Below are 19,588 nucleotides of genomic sequence, written 5' to 3'. Positions count from 1 at the left end.
GGTCCGGCTTCTCATCACCTTCTTAGTTCTCTTGCTGAACTTGTGCAGTTCCACGGCAACTGCACAGTGGCAGTACGGTCAGGTGCTGTTCCAATGCTACTCAAATTCGCAGAGAATAGAGATGGTGAGGATCTCGCTGGCACTTCCCTGGCGATTTTGTGCCTGCTCGCGAGATTTGAAGAGGGATTGAGTGCTTTGAGAAAGACTGATGAGATTGTTGGATCAATGCTGGAAGTTTTGAAAGGAAGATGCATGTTGAGTAAGGAAGGTGCAGCTGATATTCTTATTAGACTGTTTGATGAAAGTGAGGGATGCATAAGGGATGCTTTAAGATTGCCTGATTTCTTGACAGTTCTGGCTGATGTTTCCGTGAGGGGTTCTGGTAGAGCTCGAGAAAAGGCTGGTTCATTGATGAAGAAGACGATGGAGGTTAATTTAGATAGCCATGTAGATGGTAAATATTTGATGCATCAATGGTGAAAATAATCATCATTTTGTTGCTACACTCAAGTTTTTTTCTTTGCGATGATTTGCATGCAGAGGTACTTTCTTTTGATTTCACAGTTGCTTCCCAAACAACATCTACAGTTGTTTATTTCATTGTACAATTGTCATGGCCTTCTTTTGATTTTATATATTTTTAAGTTATTCTTGTGAATATCCTTTCTCTTAAAAAACATTATCTAGGCACGTTGAATCATCTTCATTTTCTTATTTTTGTGTGTAAAACAACATTGTGGCAATCTACATCAGGCCAGGCATACCTCAAGCTATTTGGTCCAAAGTGCATTATATTACAATCTGAATAAATTCATAGGGAATGGCATCTACTTCATCTTGCATAGTTTGTATTCATTGCATACTTCATTTTTAGAAGGAATTTTTTTATGGATTCCATTTGCCCCAATTTGTCTCAGAAAGATTTGTATGGGAATTGTTAAAAACATAAAAGAACAATTTTGTAGAACGAAATTGGAAACCAATTTAGACTTAACTCAATTTAAAATCTACACTCTTTACACCAAAATGTCTATAAAACCCACACTATTTATCAGAATTTCATAGGAACTTTTTCAATACCAAAACTAACCTTTTGTGATAGAAAAAGATGGAGCCAATCAAATTCATCTTTTCTCTCTTTCCTGCAACTTTTATCGTCCCCTATCCTTGCCTTCCAATATTGAAGACTTATAGTAGCAACAATCATTATCAACTATAATGAACTAGAGCACAGCAAAAATTTTCCAGAACATTTCTCATCTTCTCATAGGTAATAAGAGAGATAATAACATTGTTCAACCAATGCCAACAAAAGGAATGAAGAAAAACGTTAAGAAATTTAGAAATTAACATATGTAAGGCTATCTATTGGATATCCAAATAAACACATGAATATGGATTCTCCATACAAAATTGAAATCTAAATGTCCCTATTGTTTGAAATAAAACTCGTCACAGTCCCATAATGCCATTTGAAACAAAATTTCTCCTCTGTTGTCTTCCATGATGTACGCAGCTAATGCATTTGAGCCTTAAAAAGAAGAGTAAAAATGCCATGTTAGGGATAGACATAATCAATGGAAAGGAATGTCTTTGTACACCAGTTCTTGCAAATCATACTAAAATCTAGCTCCACAAGAAGTCATCAGCTACACTAAATATAGTGCCAATTGAGTTGCATTCTATCATTTCTATCATACCTATAAAATGTTAGTGATTCATACCATAATTCACATGTACGCTAAGAATAAAACAGATTACAAGTGTACTAGTCTAAAAATGATCAATTGTTACAAGCACTCAACCTATTAAGAGAATCAATAGAATTATGTTTGTAAACAGATTAACACTACCAGACAATAATTATTTCCATGTCAGTTTTTTCCAGCATAAAATAAGCTTCTCATCTCAATAGCCATATTGATTTAACCAACTGAACGTATGATTGTTTGATGTCCAAATCAAATAAAAGATTAGAAACCATAATATCCAAAGACTCTAAAATGACTAAAATTCCTTAAAAACTTCCAATCAAGACTGAAGAGTGATACTTGATTTTCAAATATCTATTAATAATAAAAAGAAAACAAATGATGATCATGGCAATTGATCGGGTGTAAATTGTAGTGCATTAATAGGAATAAGTTGCTAGTTTATCTTGAGTGAAAACTACTTAATTTTGCTCTTATATTGTTCTAATATGTGAAAAGCTCAATTGGAGAGAAAATGGACTAAAAACATGGAGTGAAGAAGCAATGGAAAAGGAAAAAGTCAAGAGAAAGAGGTTTCATTGGAAGGACACATTTCAGTATTTTGGCGATAACTTGAGCTACTCAAATCGGATTGAGATGATTCTTGATTTAGTTTGAAACTAAGAGAATGTTCTAAAAATCTTATAAGACATCAAAGTCCAGTTCTCACGTTTCATAGTCATAAATCCAAATTACTAAAGTATACTTGTGCTGCCATGCTCTTACGATCAAGTCTCAGTATTTTGGGTATATCTCAACATTCAGACCTTCAAATGACTTGATTTTTACGGCGATAGAAAGCTTATTCAAAGGGCTACAATTTCGTGTTTTAAGAAAGAACTGGTTCAGTCTATTTGATAGAGTTTTGGGGCTTCAAATGCGATCCTCGAACGGATCATATCCATGACCAGCATTGAACATCACAAAAGACTTCACACCGGACATCTCAAGATTCTTTTGTGTTTTGATCTTGGCCCAATGATCAACGCCAAACATTAGACTGGTCTTCATCGAAAAAATGTGTAGAAATGTAATTTTTCGAGTCCAATAAAGCTAATTTCTACCCTGTTTAGAATATATTTTCAAGAAACTATAAGTAGGGGTTCTTTAGGTCATTTTCTTTTTAGGGTGGAAAACATTAGTTTAGGTTAGTTTTAACAACTTTTCATAGTTTATTATTGAGAGATCAAGATCAAACGGAAGTGAATCAAGGAGTGCACAAGAAGAAGATTGGAGCAAGCAACTAAGAAGGTTTCTTACTCTTTTTCTTAGCTTTGTAGCAACTCTTTGAATTCGTGGTTACAATTTTCAAATCATGTTGAACTAAATTGTTTCCAGGGTTAGCGTTTTTATGAAGAAATTTGATTCTTATATTTTGCTATGATTTATTTATCTTGATTTAATTACATGTTTGTGATTGGCCATCATAGGTATACTCTTAGGGTTTATATTGAATTGTGAAGGGATATACAACCGTATACTAGATAGATAAACATACTTAGCCTAATTACAAGAGTAGATTAGAATTTGTATGATGCATTTTATCACCAAGGTTCTTAAAGCGTTTAATTGAATATTTGTGACTTCGAAAGAGACGTAGGATTTAATTAGACACACTTTAGATGTATCGAGAGATGATCTAAAATACAAATGTGTGATGTGTTCATGGTTTATTGAGCAATTGACTAGATAATTGACTTAAATTCTGGATTAAAACCTGAAACTCTAGACTCGTGTCTATTATTTTCTCACCATTACTTTATTTCAATTGATTATTATTTTATTGTTTAGTTAGAAAATACCACTCCTTGAATTTAAATTTAGTTATTTTAGAATAATTAAAGTAAATAATTAACTTGTCCCTATGGGTTCGACCCCTAGAATACTCTAGGTGGTTTATTACTATGATTGACCTTGTGCACTTGCAGAAATTTGTCGATCAACAATGATTTCATACTCACATGGAGCTAAAAGTTTGGAGTTCTCCACCTGATGATAATTGCTGCTATAGTTCGTGAATATCAAAAGGTAAGGAAAAAGAGATGATGAAAGGATGCAATTGAGTGGAGGGAAAAATAAACTTAATTGGCGCCATCTTTTCCCACCACAAAAGTTTAGCTTTGGTATTGAAAAATTCCTATGAAATCTTGATAAATAGTATGGGCTTTATAGATATTTTTGTGTAAAAGGTGTAGATTTAGACTAGAGGAATGTGGATTTAGCTCCACCCAATTTAAAATTATGAGGTTCAAATTACATTAAAACCCTATCTACACCATAAAATAATTTATTTGGTCAAATAATTTATTTGGTCATTGATGTCCTTTTAAATTAACAGCACAATCTTTGTCCAAAAACCCAAGGAAAACAAAAGATTTGAAAAAAATACAGTATGACATTATGTTGAACTTAATAATAATTAGGGGTGACAGTTTTGACAGGATCTGAAAATACGATGTGAATTTAATACGAAATTAATGGGTTCAAGTTGAGACTTCGCGGGTTAGGATCAAAATCGGGTCGAATCCGATGAATCTGAAAAGAAAATAGATCGAATTTAGGTCACCCAAGGGTTGACCTGATAACCCATTTAGGAATTAAAAATAATTCAATAAATATAAAAATATTTTATCTAACTAAACTAAGTTATTCTTTTTTTTTTTCCAAAGGCATTAACCACTTAAACCTAAATGAATTTGTTTAACTTGTGTGAAGTTGGAATTATTATGTTTGGACAAATGATGCATTACATTATTTTCTACTTTTATAGTGTCTTAATTTATTTTAAATTTGGTTTGGGATAAAACACTTTCACGGTATTTTAATTTATTTCAGATTTGATTTGGGATTGTTTTATCAAGATTTTTATTACTTGATTATGTAGTTAGCTTTGTGCAAAATTAATTTTGTTAAAAACTATAGTGGTAGATTAGTAAATTGAAATTATGTTTCGGGTCATTCGGGTGACCCGCCAACTTGAAAATTTTGGATTTAGATCAGGTATCTTGATCCGTTGCGGGTTGACGGGTTATGTTCGGGTCAATGAGTTGTCTGTTGTACATGAGTCTCAACCCGGCCCGTCAATCCGTTTCTGACCTGATTGCCACCCCTACAACTAATCTTTCCCACCAACTAAACTTTTTCCTTTCAACAACAAAATAATAAATATAGTTATTCACTTGATTTCTCAACATACACATCCTTTCTGGCTTGAAAACTTATCTGTAAATTCTCAAATGTGTTGTTTAAGACACGATATGAAAGTTGATCTTGACACTGGCTTATGGTAGACAAAACGTTGTATATCCCTAATTATGATGTCAATTTTCAGTTCCAATCTAACTGGTCTGTTATCCTTCTAAGTTCTAACTTTTAATGAGAGACGTCGTTTGGCCCCAAAAGCATGACTCCATAAACTTAATTACAACATCGAACGTGTCAAAAGTTTACCAATCCTAATCAAAAGAAAACTATTATGTGTGTGAAACTAAAACTAGAGATTAGGCTAAGGAAAATAACTTATGCAAGACTAAAACTTCAAATGATCCTCGAATAAAGAATTAAAGACTTCACCGTCTCTACTCTCTAAACGTAATGATAACTTGCAAATTAGCCTCCAAAAGCGATTTAAAATCCTTCTTTGACCTGCACGGCAGGAGTTCAAACCTTACATCCTATAGTTAAAAAAAAAAATAAACAAATAAAAAAAAGTATCAAAATATCCCTTTAGTTTAGATGGGTCTATCTTCCTTTTAATCGCTTATACAACTCAGTTGGTCTCCTCCTCTTCGATAAAGTAGGATAGCATAGATGCTGTTAATTGACAAGGAAAAAAAAAAAAAGTGATGACCAATTTGACTTGTCGGGCATTTGTTTTCCTTTATTATTTTAATATATACTGAATCACATTGTGCTATGGTAGTTTTCATAAAAATTTTCAACTAAGAAATAGCTAAAATAAACTTAAAGTGGGTACATCTGTAGACCAGTCTCAGTTTTGCCGGGTCTTAGCACTAATAAAGAGGTGTACTATTTGAGCTTATTTATTAGTGTATTATAAGAAAGAGTCCATTACAATTGATCTCGAATCTTGACTCAAAAATGTACAAATTCACATTTCAAAGTCGTTGAATTCTATAAAAAAAAAAAAAAAAATAATTCCCGTTTTGCGCCACTAAATTTAAAAAAAAAAAAAATTAAGTTATCTTCTCTTGTCCTTGATTCCAATAAAGACATCCGTCACAATTTTCATGTAAACAACAATATATTTATCTACGATCATTTAGGCCCCATGCTGCCAAGTCTGATCGGAATCTTTGCATGACTACTGCTTCTCTCCATCACACAATACAAATTTTAATATTGCAAGAAGACTATGTGTAACATCTTAGCGTTCAAACTTGTTCGAGTATCTTAACAAATATAAAATTTTATTTAATTTTGACTTGTTTATTAGTTGAATCAAAATCGAAATCAAGCTCTAGTAGTTTGAATGTCTTACGTATAAAATCCAATTTTATACTAATTGAAGCAAGTTCGAGGTGAGTTTACGAGTTTATCAAACATAAAATGTTGTTTAAGTTTGGTTTGATTAGTTGGCGAATCAAATTCGAACGATTTCTTACCAAATCGAGTTCGATCTGAATATCGAATATATAGTTTGATTCATCTGTCAGTCTTACTAACAAATTCAGGCAAAAACTAATCTACCCGCTGACAAAACAAATCTAGACTTCGGCCCAAATATTTAAACGAGCCCAAAAAACAGAAAGGGTCCATGAATGACCTCCTGGAGAGGAGAAGAGCTTAACTTTACGTCAATGATAACTGGCTCCTTTGAAGAGCGGAGCATCTTAGTCACGAAAACAAAAAATGATTTACAGAACTGGGAATATCCACGAATTTAATGATGCTAAAAATTACTGCTGCTTTTGAGTTGTGAAGCACGAGAATTGGAATAATTGATTCTTTGATGTCAAGACACACACAGAGTCAAAATTCCTTATCATTGCTCTTTCCTTTTGGTAGCACATTAAAACGACACCTGCTGCGAATTCATCCCTACATTGAAGTGTCACTTTTCGTTTGTCAAACAATTGCCATGCAATATTGAAATGGCAATGGCTGCAGATTAATAATGATTCTTAAATCAAAGGGAATTAATTGTATGGTCCCAAATGCATTTGGTTAGTCAAAACTGTCTTATTTTATTTGAAATATATGATTCATTACCTAAACAGTTAATGTGCGCCGAACCTTTCCTGTTGTTACTCTTTCGATTTTGCTTTAGCACCATACTTTCAAGAATCTGTACCAAAGGTAAACTAATTGCAGCAATGTTTGAACATTAGCTTCGCTTCATACCAATTCAGTGTGTTTGTACAAATGCAAAAATTCTTTACTTCTGCTTGTTATTTTGTACGGTCATTTTCAGAGAGGCCCGGACTCTGTTTGGATTAACTGTTTTTGAATGCGTATTTTAAAAAATTTTACTGTAACAGTGTATATAAAAACTTTTACTATAAAATTTTTTAAAAATATTTGAGGTATTGTGTGGATAAGATATTTTTTAAACTATTATGTATTATTGTAATATTATATATAAAAAATTTATTTTTGAAAAAATAGTGAATCCAAACGAACGAGCAGTGTTTGAAAAACGTTTGATGATAAAGAGGCAGACAAAACAGTGGGAAGGCAAGAAAACTAAAGGAACTATGCTTGCATAAATAGCGGCAGAGAAGCAAGTGAAATGAAAAGCTAATTTACTTTTAGATTTGTCCGACTCTTTTGTACCCCAGCTCCAGGTTGGTGCTTTAAAGCTAAAACCCCACTTGCGACTCTTAGCTGTAAAAACAACGGTAGGAGCATTTGGTATTATTTCCATTTTCCTGAGATCTTTTGAGAATTTTCAAGCTCATATTTCATTGTACACATGATTATTCTTGTTTGATTCGATATGATATCTTGAACTTCTAGACCATTGTTTTAATGGGTTTCCACCAATTCCGTAAAAGAATGGAAAGAGAAAATTTTCTTGGGCCTTTTTGAGGTGTTCATACATTCTTTATTCATATGTAGAATGAGACTTTTTTTTTTCTCTGTCTCTCTCTTTTTTTGGTTGCTCCTTTTTCATCCGTTCAAGTTATTCTTCAGTTGTTATAGTTGAAGTGCTTTGTTTTCTTTCTTCCTTTCTTTGTTCCGTTTCCACGAGCATATATTCCCATCCCTGCTGCATTCATAACCAGTGTTTGATATTATATTGGCATTGGTGTGCCTTTGATTTCTGTGGATTCTTTACTCGGAAAAGACCGCTTTTATATTTTTCTTTTCTTTTATGCATCCTTTTCTGAGATTCCATTGCCTTTCTAGTTGGCTTTGGCTTGTTTTAGGTAATGTGGAAATTGGTGCATGCTAGGAAAAATCTAATGCCAAAAAGGAATCATGTTCCATATTCACATTTGCAGACAATGCATGGTTATAAATAGAGGTGGCCATGACTTGATTTTCTGCTCATTGCAGGTGCTTCTTGTATTTATAGTTGCAGTAGCTAGCTTTACCTTGTGGGGTTTTGTACAACTTCAAGATGAGCTTCAGTGGCTCCTGCATAGATTCTGGTTAGGCCCTTTTTGCCTTCTGGATTGCTTAAAATGAAAATGCTTTAAAATCAATGGAAATTAATTTTAGTCCTTGTTGTTTTGCCAACGTAATTTGTCCGTCTTAAGATGCCTATGGAAATTTCTTACTTGCCATTTTTTAGGTAGCCAAACAACAGGGCGGACATTTGAATTTGGAAGGACTCATGTTGTTCGGCCCAGAGGGAAACATCAAGCAACTATAGTTTGGCTGCATGGCCTTGGCGATAAGGGGGCGAGGTATTATTACGTTTTTCCAGCAGAGATTGAATAATTAAGCTCAAAATGATTGTGCCCCAAAAAGCGTGTCAATGATTTTAGCATTATTGTGCATCTGTCCATGTGTATAATCAAACTTTCTTAGATCAGATTGTGGACCTTCGACAGTTAGCTACTTGCTGAGATGTGGTCTTTTGTCCTGTTCTCTGGTGTATTTTTTATTTCTTTCTTTTTTTTTTTTAAAGTTGTAGTTTACTTTGTTAGTAAGCATCCAAAGAAGAGTAAAATAAATCAATCTGCTGAAGTATTAGTGTTAATTCCAGTTCTTGAGTGCTAGGCAGTTCTAAAGATTTGCAATATGATTGGTTGAAGGGAGAGATGTACCACCCAGCACCAGGAGAAAACATGCTATCTTGTCATTTTGCTCTGTTCCTTGACCTGAATCTGGGAGTTGGGGTTTCCTTGAGTCTGGAGCTCCATAAACCATGTATAGGTCAGGGGACCACTGTTTCACTTCCTTGTGTTTGTCCTTTGAATCCACTAGACCTGATTGTGCAATCATTTTTCAGTTAGTTGTACTAGGGATATACAAAAAAAATTTCTTCCTTGTTCTTTTCCATAATTTAAGAATAGGCCTCACTGATACCTTCATTTCATGCCAATTACATTTTATTTTTGTACCATTGTGCTTAAGCCTCTTCTGAAAATCGAGTGTGGTGAGTGGTCCCTAAGCTATATAAAAGTAAACCTGATTCAGGTGGTTGCTTCTTAAATGATTATAATATAGGTTTTCAGTTATTAAATTTTGACAACTATTGTTTCAGTTGTCCTTTATAAGGATGCCTTTCCTCATCTAAAATGCTGTTTGGAAGTTGGATAGAGATGTTAATTGTGATCAATTTGTCTTGTTTTTCAGCTGGTCACAGCTTCTTGAAAGTCTTCCCCTACCCAATGTAAGGCTTTTTATTAACGATATTTGAACTTTGACATTTCGTAGCTTCTGAATGCATGCATGAGCAACATGGAAGGGTTACTTTAGAATTTTGTTAAAATTGATATCCTATAGCTTCTGCAGACATGCATGAGCAGCACGTAAGGGCTTGTAATAAGAGTTTCTGAAACATTGGCATTTATTAGCTTCAGCAGGCATACATGAGTAGCATGCTGCAAAGCATCAAATAGATGCTTGTTTGTGTAATCCTATTCATTCAATGACTTGGTTTGTTCAGTTAGCATATCTCATGAGATATCTATGTAATGCAGATAAAATGGATATGCCCAACTGCTCCTACGCGTCCAGTTGCAGCACTTGGTGGTTTTCCATGCACTGCTTGTGAGATTCATTTTTACTGAACTTGCATTTTAGGGTTTTATGCTTGTGAGAATTAATTTTTATACTGATTCAAGCTTCCAAATATCTTCTGTACTTCACTCAATATGGAAGTTTTGCTACCCTCTTCTTCACTAGCTACTCTTCTATTACCTCATTCAATTTCTTCTGAAACTCCTTAAGGATGCTATAGCACAAATACTTGTTTGTTTTGTATCAGGGTTTGATGTAGGAGATTTTGCAGAAGATACATCTTATGATTTGGAGGGTTTAGATGCATCTGCTGCACATGTTGCGAATCTCTTGTCAACTGAACCTGCTGATAGTATGTTATCTTCTGAACATTTATAGCTTATTTATGCCAAATAAATGAATTTACTTCGTATTCAAGCAATAACAAAAACTAATGCAGACTTGCTATATAAATGTCTACAGCATCTAACCATCCGACCAAAAACCTTCAATTGTTTTTTTTTTTTCAATTTTTTATCCAGAAAATTGTGAGAAGATAATGTTGACGTGTTACAATCTCAATCCTTGGAAGTCCATTGATTTTTTTGTAGGAAGAGAAGTTGAGAATATATATCACATTTAAAAAATGGTGTTAACTAACATATTTATTTTCTGTAGCCAACAAGAAAAGAAAAAAATTTCTTTTGGTATTAGGGTTTTGTTTTCTCACTTATTTTCTTTGGTTTATACTTCCCTCTTTTTAGAGGCATGATTTTTTATAAGAAAATTTTCTTAGAATTTTTTAGTTCTTCCTTTTATTTTGAGTTGGGGGGGGGGGGGGGGGGGGGGGGGAGGTGGCGGTTTACTGTGAAGGCTAAAAAGGAGTGCAAAGGTTGATGGTCTGGCTCAGGCATCAGCCTAAGTTTGTCTGCAAACCTTTGAAGAGCCTTTGCATAAGTTGTGTGCTTGATGTGAATTTGTTTTTTTTGACAGTTATATGGAAAAACTATGGTTTATCAGATGCACTATGGTCATACTTGAACTATATCATATGGTTTAAGTTATGTAATTCAACTAGGCCTATCTGTACCATCACTAATTGTAATACAAGTCATCTTAACCTCCATTATTGCTTTAAGCAAGTCGCAGATCACCATCGTGCCTTCAGCCTTTTCCGATTTTTAAGTACATTGACAACTGGTTCCCTGGAGAATATGATACAATTGCTCCATGAATTCAATAATTGTTTTATCCTTCTACAGTTAAACTTGGTATTGGGGGTTTTAGTATGGGTGCTGCAACAGCTCTCTACTCTGCTACATGTCATGCTCTAGGACAATATCTAAATGGAAACTTGTACCAGGTCAACCTCAACTCAGTTGTTGGTCTTAGTGGCTGGCTTCCATGTTCAGGGTATGGCTTGAATTCTTTGAAAACCTTTTGACACAATATAAAAAATGAGGGCAATGTCCATTTTTCATTTCATACTGTTGTGTATCAGGATGCTGAGGAACCGGATAGAAGGATCAGTCACAGCTGTGAGGCGTGCAGCTTCATTGCCTATTTTGCTCTGTCATGGCTCTGGTATTTATAGATTTCTAAGTTCCATGTCATGATGGATTTTATTCAATTTCAATGTTGATATTTGCTCATAATGCTATACAAGTCAAAGTTGCATCCTAACAAAACCTTCCAGGTGATAGTTATTGATGTATATTCATAATTTCAGAATTAAGTGTACCACTTGCATTAAGCCTGATGGTTCTTGCCCCCCATGCAAAATACAAGATTAAATCCATAGGCCAGTGCTTTTTCTGATTGTTTATGTGAATTGTGCTCATTACCTGATTGATGAATCTAAGATTTTGAAACAGTTACCTATATGAACTTCAGTACATTCAAATCTGTAGACTTTGTTCATCTTAAAGATATTTAGGATACACAGAAGTGAAACAGTGAAGAGATTACCACAGTACATGAGCTTATGTGAAGTAAAATCATATCATCAAGATGAGTTGACATTTTCTTCCCTAAGTGGTTTTAACTAAAATATCTTTCCATTGATGATTGATGAGATCAATAGATAACACCTAATACAGCACTAGGGAAAAAAGATAGGCAAATAATATTACAACTTGGAAATTGGGAGCTATATGGGTTAGAGGGAAAAAGTTTTACCGTTTGTGCTTAGAATTATACCTTTCCAGATTGTTTGTGCACTGCTAGTCTCGTAATATAATAGGGCTTGGGGCCAATCATACAGGAAATATTCGCTCAATAGAGTATGAAAAATACAAGCACAACTTTTGTTTATCCGATTGCTTTCAGTAGTGTATTCAAGCAGCATTACGAAAGAGGTTAGTAAAACCAGCTATAGAATACCATGGGTGAGAATATTCTCAACCAACAAGGTCAATCCCAAGGCATGCTCTACAATTTTCAAGATTCTGTTGTCGCGTCTCACAATACTTGTTTGATGGTGTGTAAACCCCCTGATTTCTCCCATAATCCTCCATAACCTGTACCTATAAATTTCATTCATCATGTCTAGTATGATAATTTTTGCATCAGACTGGCAAGAGATCTAAGTGACAACCAAAATAGCAAAGCAGTTATCCGGACAAATTTTTAATTCTATACACCCCTTCACAAGATGTGAACTGAAATGGCAAAGCACGTAGCGTCCAATATTAAACTTGCTCCACCATAGAAGCCCAACAATGGTGGACTAGAAGCTGAACTAGAAGCTGTCTTTTTGATTGCTATTGTGGAAAATGCCTTCATATCTTATTTTATGGTTTTGGGAAGGAACCAGTATTTGATTATGATTTTGTTACATATAAGGTAACCCATGCTAATGGTGAATTAGTGCAGCAGAGAAGGAAACTGTTAGAACAACCCTTAATCTCATCGTCTTAATTAAGAATACTTAAAAATATAAGGGCCAATGGTTCTGCATGACCCTGCAGGCTTAATCTAAGCATTGCACAGTATGGTTTCACCCAGTGTCCCAGGAAAAATAGACATTCACTTCCAGATTCAGACTCCCATTCCTCACTTGACCTGATGATGATTTTTTTCTTTTTCATTCAAGGTTGAGTTCGGAGTTGTTCTTTTGGGGTCTCTGGGGGTAATTGCTTTAGTAATTGCATGATAACTTGACCTTCAACTCACTCCACAAATCAGTTTTGCCTGGAGGATATGGTATAATTATTCTGTTTGAGGCAATCATGCTCATTCACGTATCTTCTTGGACCTTTCTTATCATTGATGGTTTCTAATCATGATTTAGTATTGATCTGTTCCAACCATTTTGTTAAGCACGTACTTATTTATCTGGTTCCTCAAGTTCATTAAGAGCATCATTTCTTGCTCTAGAACAAGTTAGTCTAGAACCATCAATTATATTAGTCTAGAACAAGTTTTTTTTTTTTTTTGGGGTGTCATTTAGGGTAGCTTTGAACCCGTAATAGCTGGACAAGTAGTATCTCTGGGAACGAGCATGACTAAAGTTACCAGGTAGGAAGTTGTTGCATTTAGTATACCTTCTAGAATGCAAAAATTGAAGGTTTTTACTTAGACAAGCAATTGGAGAATATCTCAAGTAAATTTTTCGGTCGATGACTCTATTGCTCTTCTTATCATTCACTTCCTCATCTCAATAGGTTGAGTGAAAAATTAAAATAAAACACAAAGGTTGACTGTGACCTTGATTGAAGTACGAAGATAATAATGCTGGTTTCTGTATCAGTTATTAGACAGAGGGTGCAATGACCTGTTTTAGTGCTTAGACATCGTATGGAACAATTTGAAAGGGCCAGATGAATTAATGTCTTGGCCAGGTAATACTCCTCTCTTTGATTAGGAGGTAAATGTCCCTAGTTGAAAGCTGTCCACCATGGATGCAAGTTTGGCATACTTCTCTAGGCAAACAATTTTCATTTCCTGGAATATCTCTCTTGATCACTTTGTTCTCCATTCTGTACATGATTACGTACCGTCAAAAACGACCAACTCACACCCTAAATGCTGTTAGCCCACTGGACTAAATGCAATATCTATTCTGCAATTATTACAGATTAGACATATATTTCTATACTGCAAATAAACGACAGATTTGTTGTTGCAGGTGATGATGTGGTGGCATATGCACATGGAGAGAAATCTGCACGAACCCTTAGTTCATCCGGCTTTCAGAACCTCACATTCAGAAAATATGACGGGTACTTGATATAATGGTTTCTTGAGCAAATAAAGATTGGCCAGTTTCATATGACATAATAAAACTGTAGGCTTTTCTGGCATGCAGGCTTGGTCACTATACTATCCCTGAAGAAACAGATGAAGTTTGCCGGTGGCTCATTTCAATGTTGGAACTTGATGGATCGTAAAATTTGTTCAGAAACATTGGTATACTTGGGAAAATAAGTTTAAGCATTACAGCTTTAAGGCGTAGAGTGGCATACTAGCTTGGATGAAATTAACTATGGTATACTGTTGTAATATTGCAATCAATTGTTCTTCTGCTTTTCTCAGAATAAATAGTGGGTATCAAATATCAATAAGATGTTAATCCTGTACTACCTTTCTCCAGTTTTTCTTCAGCTCAATTTTGGAAAGGCAATTTTCCTTTTTCAATTTCGGAAGTTTTTTCTTTTTTCGGAAACGGAAAAAACACACACACCCAACTAATTTAGACAAACGCAGGAGTTAATCGAGAAATCAATCTAAGGGGGATCCACAAAGAATTACTGTTCAGCCAATTGGTGACAAAATAGGGCCATGTAGACCTTAAATCTAGAGTAAAGACCCCACGATCTTTTGATGTGGGATAGGAAGCCCTAACCCCAGGAGTTAATTTAGACCCACACACCTAACTAATTTAGACAAACACAGGAGTTAATCGAGAAACTGACCCTAAAACAATCTAAGGGGGACCTCCAAAGAATCATTGTTCAGCCAATTGGTGATAGAACAAAGTCCTTGTGGACCTTAAACTCAGAGTAAAGACCCCACGATCTTTTGATGTGGGATAAAAAGCTCAATTTCGGAAGTAATTTTTCACTTTTGAAACAATTCGTTATGACCCCATGTTAGGCTTGCATGAGGTTGGGGGCTCTGTTTTGAAACTCGGACCGGACCGGCCGGTCGGACCGGGAACCGGCCAGGTAGCCGGTCCGAGTCTTATTAAAAAACCGGAAATTTAAAACCCGGTCAAAGCCGGTCAAAAATCGGGTTTGACCGGAAAAAAACCGGTTTTTCCGGTTCAACAGTAATTTTTTAAAAAAAAAATTCAAACTTTATAATATTATGTTTTGACCCCCTAAATTGTTAAAACTTATCGATATACCTCAAATATTTGATACTTTATAAATATTGTCCTAAAATTTGATGTTATTTTTCAATTAAACTCATAATTTTAATTCTAAACTTGTTAATATTTATTAAATAATATAAATTGCTACTTAATTGTTCTAATTTCTTTATATTTTCTTGTTAAATATATTTGAAACATCAAATATATATGAATATACCTTTTTTAATATCAATATATTATTAGATATTATAAATATAATATTTTAATTTTTAAATAATTTTTATTTATGACGTCATCTGGTTCGACCCCTATCGACCCCCGGTCGAACCCATTGACCCCTGACCCCTGACCTTGGCCGAGTCGCTATCCGGTCCGGTTCTGAAAACATAGGTTGGGGGCCTTGGGGCCAAGGTGGAAGTAGGTTTGACAATCAAGTCAAAGAATAATGTCGTTGTAAATCAAGTGCTCATATCAAACGCTAAAGTTAGGGTAATTATAGTTTGTCCCCCTAAAATTGATCCTTCGTAAACCTTGCTCACTTGAACTTCAAATGCATACATTTTGCTCCCTTCATGGGACTAGTCAAACGTGAATGATGAATTTTTTTAATCTAAAATTTTGAAAAAATAACAGTCATACCCATACATAATGGTTGTAGAATAATGCTATACTTTTAGTTAGAATATGAAACATCTTATTAAAAAAAAAGGAATTTACATGATATAAAAAATTTTAAAAAAATAAAAGATGGTGAAATACCGAAGAATTGAAAATTTGTGTTGTAGAATAAAAAAGAATTTAAAAATTTTCAAAACTTCTAAATTAGTTTTTTATCGTTTCCCTTTGTTCCTTTAGACTATAAATGGATTGGTTTTGATAATTTATTGCTTACCTTGTATCTCTCATGAGATTCTTCCGAGTCATTAGGATGTGAATTGGTGTTTTAGGCCATAATCGTACGTTGCTTTTTGTTTGGTTTGGATTTTACATTATTTTGAGAAATATTTGAGACTCTCTAAATTCATTTTTCATTATTTTTTTCTTTTAATATGTTTCTATCTCGCATGAAACACATTCAAAAAAATACTACAATAGAAAAAAAAATCAAATAATATTTATTCCAAATGCAAAATTTTATTTCATTTCATCTGAAGTAAGTACTGCTCTGAGCATTGCGATCAACACATTGAACTATTTAGACTTCTTTTTTCACAGATCTTCTAATTTTGCATGGTGTGATTGTGTTTAAATGAATTTAGTTACTATTGAAAAATAGTTATTTATTATGTTACAATTATTATATGTGTTCAATAATTTGTTAAGGATATTTTGGTCATACAAAACATAACTCTATTTTAACTCCATCAACAAGTTAATTACAAGGGATAAAGTAAGTAAGTATATATATACACACACACACACACACAACACACACACACACTTAGAATTTAGAAGGGCAAAGTGTTACGATGGATCAAGTTCAAGGGGCAAAATGTAATTAACCCTGAAGCTTATTTCCAAAGCCCAACATTATAGCCTAACTTATTTAGAAAAATAAAAACTAAATGATTGCCTTTTTCTTGCACTTTTGCATAAGTAGGCCAGTGGAAGGACAGAATGCATCGCAATCAATCTTAATTGAAATTTATACTTCAAATTTGTGCATTTGTTACACAATCAGCAAGCGTATGAGTACGATTAATCCGAAACCAAAAGTATTATAATGGTGGCAGGAGACGTGTCAAAAGGAATAAGCACTTCTTCTCCCTCCTGTCATTCTTCACACCTATAACGATTGCATACTATTACACGCAAAAATAACTACCCACGATTAACTGTCCCTTCCAAAAAAAATTAGTCAGATTATATACATTAATAATTGATTTATCAATTTTCTCTTCCTACTCTCTAGACCTCATTCTCTCTTCCTTCTCTCTAAAATTCTTTTAACCAAAATCTCGTTGACTCCCTCGTGGGAGATTGCACATTGAGGGTGGTCATCCCGGCTAGGCAGGGGACAGTCTCACAGTAGTTTTTGATAATGGGCCGAGATGACCCCCTCATCCCGTGGGATATCCCCATCCGTTTTGGTCACCTTAGATGCACCCTGCCAACGGATGACCGAAGTGACCTCCTCAGCCATAGTCCTCAATGGCACTGCTCCTGACGTGACCTCTGAGATCCAGTCTAAGACCCTAACACCCGCAGAAGAACAGGACATCTGATGAGACTTGTCCCTTGCGCAGATCTGTCAAATCAGACTGATACGCTTAGTCTGTTGGATTCTAGGAACTTGGATCCCACTATCCTTCCCTTCAAGTTGTCCCATATAAATATCAGAATCTCTCACTCAGATGGACACACAACATATTCTGTAAGAATCACTCTCTAAAGAACTCCATTCGTTCCCCTCCTTATTTCAACTGACTAGATCGTCGGAGGAGGATTGGGAGACACAACCCCGTCTCCATGACTTGAACAGGTGATTTCCATAAAGCCGTGACCTACAGCGGGAGAACACCCTAGCCGCTCAACCAGCTCAAGAAACCAGAATTCACCACTTCACACATAATCTGGTATTTCACTATTAGAGGGTCATTTTCCTAATTTTATTTTTTTGTTTGAATAAATTCTCTCCCAAGATTTCCTATTGAGAGATTCTTTTTCCCTAAATTTTATTAATAGGAGTTTTATTCTCTCCTAAGATATCCTTGTGAGAGTGTTTTTTTTTTTTCATTTTTTGTCTTTTGTCGGTGTCTGAGATTAGAGATTTTTGGTAGAATTCAAAAGCCAAAAAATCTGGAAGTCAGATTTAAATTTTTCTTAGGCTTAAAACAGTTTTTATTGTATCAGTCTATTATGATCGAGTTTATTATTCTTTAAATTTGTTATATTAGTTAATTTTTAGATTGATGTATCTATGTCATGTTTAATGTAATTGAAGTCATAAGTGCAGATATTGGGAAAAAAATGAAAAAAACTATGATTATACACAGGTAAGTGGTAAGGAGATCTGAAATTATTGACACAGAGGTGCACTCGACTTTATTTGAAAGGGAAGAACTTCCAATTTCCAGAATAAAGAGTTACCATCTAGTTTCACTTATACATTGTACAAGAATGCAAAAAGTACAGCAGCTACCGCAAATGCCAAGGCCACGGGCATTGTTCATAGTCATTTTATAGGACTTCTTGAAACAAGAAAGTCGGTCTTGTAAGGGACTTCTAATGTCAAGAGCAACAGAACTTCTTCAAGAAAACATAACTTTATATCAAGAGCACTGCAACTTTGGAGTTTACATGAAAAAGAAGGGTTTTATACCAAGAGCTACAGAACTTTATATCAATAACACCGAAACTTTGGTGTTTACATGCAAAACTTTGGAGTTTACATGAAAAAGAAGGGTTTTATACCAAGAGCTACAGAACTTTATATCAATAACACCGAAACTTTGGTGTTTACATGCAAAAGATGGGTAGGAAGTGTGTATATATATGAAGAAGAAGAGAGGATGCAAAAAGTAGAAAAAAGGTGACAAATTACTCCAATCGTGCCATTTTGCACCTGACATTTAGGATCTGAAAATTATACCATGAATCTACTATCCACGTTTTTAAGTTTTTCAAACTTTTCCATCTTTCTTCCTCTTAAACATTAATCAAAACTTATATGTCAACTTGAACTAGGCACGTAGTAATGTCAAAACTGAAAACTATACCATGAAATGTACAAAAATGAAATATATGGTTTATCGTAACTAACAAAATTCTTTAATGATAGTTGATTCGTGTATGAAAAGAAAGAACAAGCAAATATCTATAGTTTCAAAATAAAATTCTCATCTGGCACACCTGTCATTTGAACTAAATATACATGATTTTAAAATTAAGTGGTTAGTGATTATCTTATCTACCAACATTGTGTGTTATAACATTTCAATTTAGTATACATAACTTCAAACTAGAATATACATTGTGGCATGTCCAAAGTTCAGGTTTCTGGTTGTAGGGAAGAAAAAATTATCGTCAATTTTTATAGTGCAGATTAGAGGTGTCAACTACAACTCAATTATATTGACCCACCCAAAGCCATCCATTAATAAGTGGACTTTGGTATGCTATGAACTTTGAATGGGTTTAAATGAATACTCAATTAAACTCATTTAATTGGTGGGTAGTGAATTGATTCAGTTCTCCTATTTATACTTATTTAAAAATAATTATACATTTAAACTCAATTTTTAGATGGTGTTTAGCAGATAAATTTGATTTTTTTAGAGTAAATTATCCGAATAGTCACTAAACTTTTTTAATAGTTAAAATTTGATCACTCATTTATTTATAGTATATTTTTACCCACTGAGCTATCAAAAATGTAAATTTT

The 19,588-nt window shown here is 34.2% G+C and overlaps 1 protein-coding gene across 2 annotated transcripts; it reads left to right on the top strand.

Moving 5' to 3' along the window:
• The first annotated feature begins 7,574 nt into the window (after positions 1 to 7,574).
• On the top strand, positions 7,575 to 14,480 carry LOC113707435 (uncharacterized). Of its 2 annotated transcripts, none has more exons than XM_027229768.2 (10): positions 7,575 to 7,612; positions 8,274 to 8,368; positions 8,512 to 8,626; positions 9,522 to 9,558; positions 9,869 to 9,938; positions 10,156 to 10,260; positions 11,150 to 11,300; positions 11,389 to 11,471; positions 14,017 to 14,110; positions 14,197 to 14,480. In XM_027229768.2, exons 2-10 carry the CDS (start codon positions 8,338 to 8,340, stop codon positions 14,276 to 14,278), a joined length of 768 nt encoding a protein of 255 aa, XP_027085569.1. In that variant the 5' UTR covers positions 7,575 to 7,612; positions 8,274 to 8,337; the 3' UTR covers positions 14,279 to 14,480. The 2 variants fall into 2 exon arrangements, with proteins under 2 accessions (XP_027085569.1, XP_027085568.1); XM_027229767.2 differs by lacking the exon at positions 7,575 to 7,612 and adding an exon at positions 7,760 to 7,803.
• The last annotated feature ends 5,108 nt before the right edge of the window (positions 14,481 to 19,588 follow it).

Source organism: Coffea arabica, chromosome 8c (genome assembly GCF_036785885.1).
Source record: "Coffea arabica cultivar ET-39 chromosome 8c, Coffea Arabica ET-39 HiFi, whole genome shotgun sequence".
NCBI lineage: Eukaryota > Viridiplantae > Streptophyta > Magnoliopsida > Gentianales > Rubiaceae > Coffea > Coffea arabica.
This window is presented reverse-complemented; position numbering and strand designations above follow the sequence as displayed.

Bases quoted from the DNA above. Each gene is read 5' to 3' on its own strand.
- LOC113707435 (XM_027229768.2), top strand. From the start codon at position 8,338: ATGAGCTTCAGTGGCTCCTGCATAGATTCTG. The intron at 8,627-9,521 runs GTATTATTACGT...CTTGTTTTTCAG, and splicing joins CTTGGCGATAAGGGGGCGAG to CTGGTCACAGCTTCTTGAAA. The intron at 9,559-9,868 runs GTAAGGCTTTTT...TATGTAATGCAG, and splicing joins AAAGTCTTCCCCTACCCAAT to ATAAAATGGATATGCCCAAC.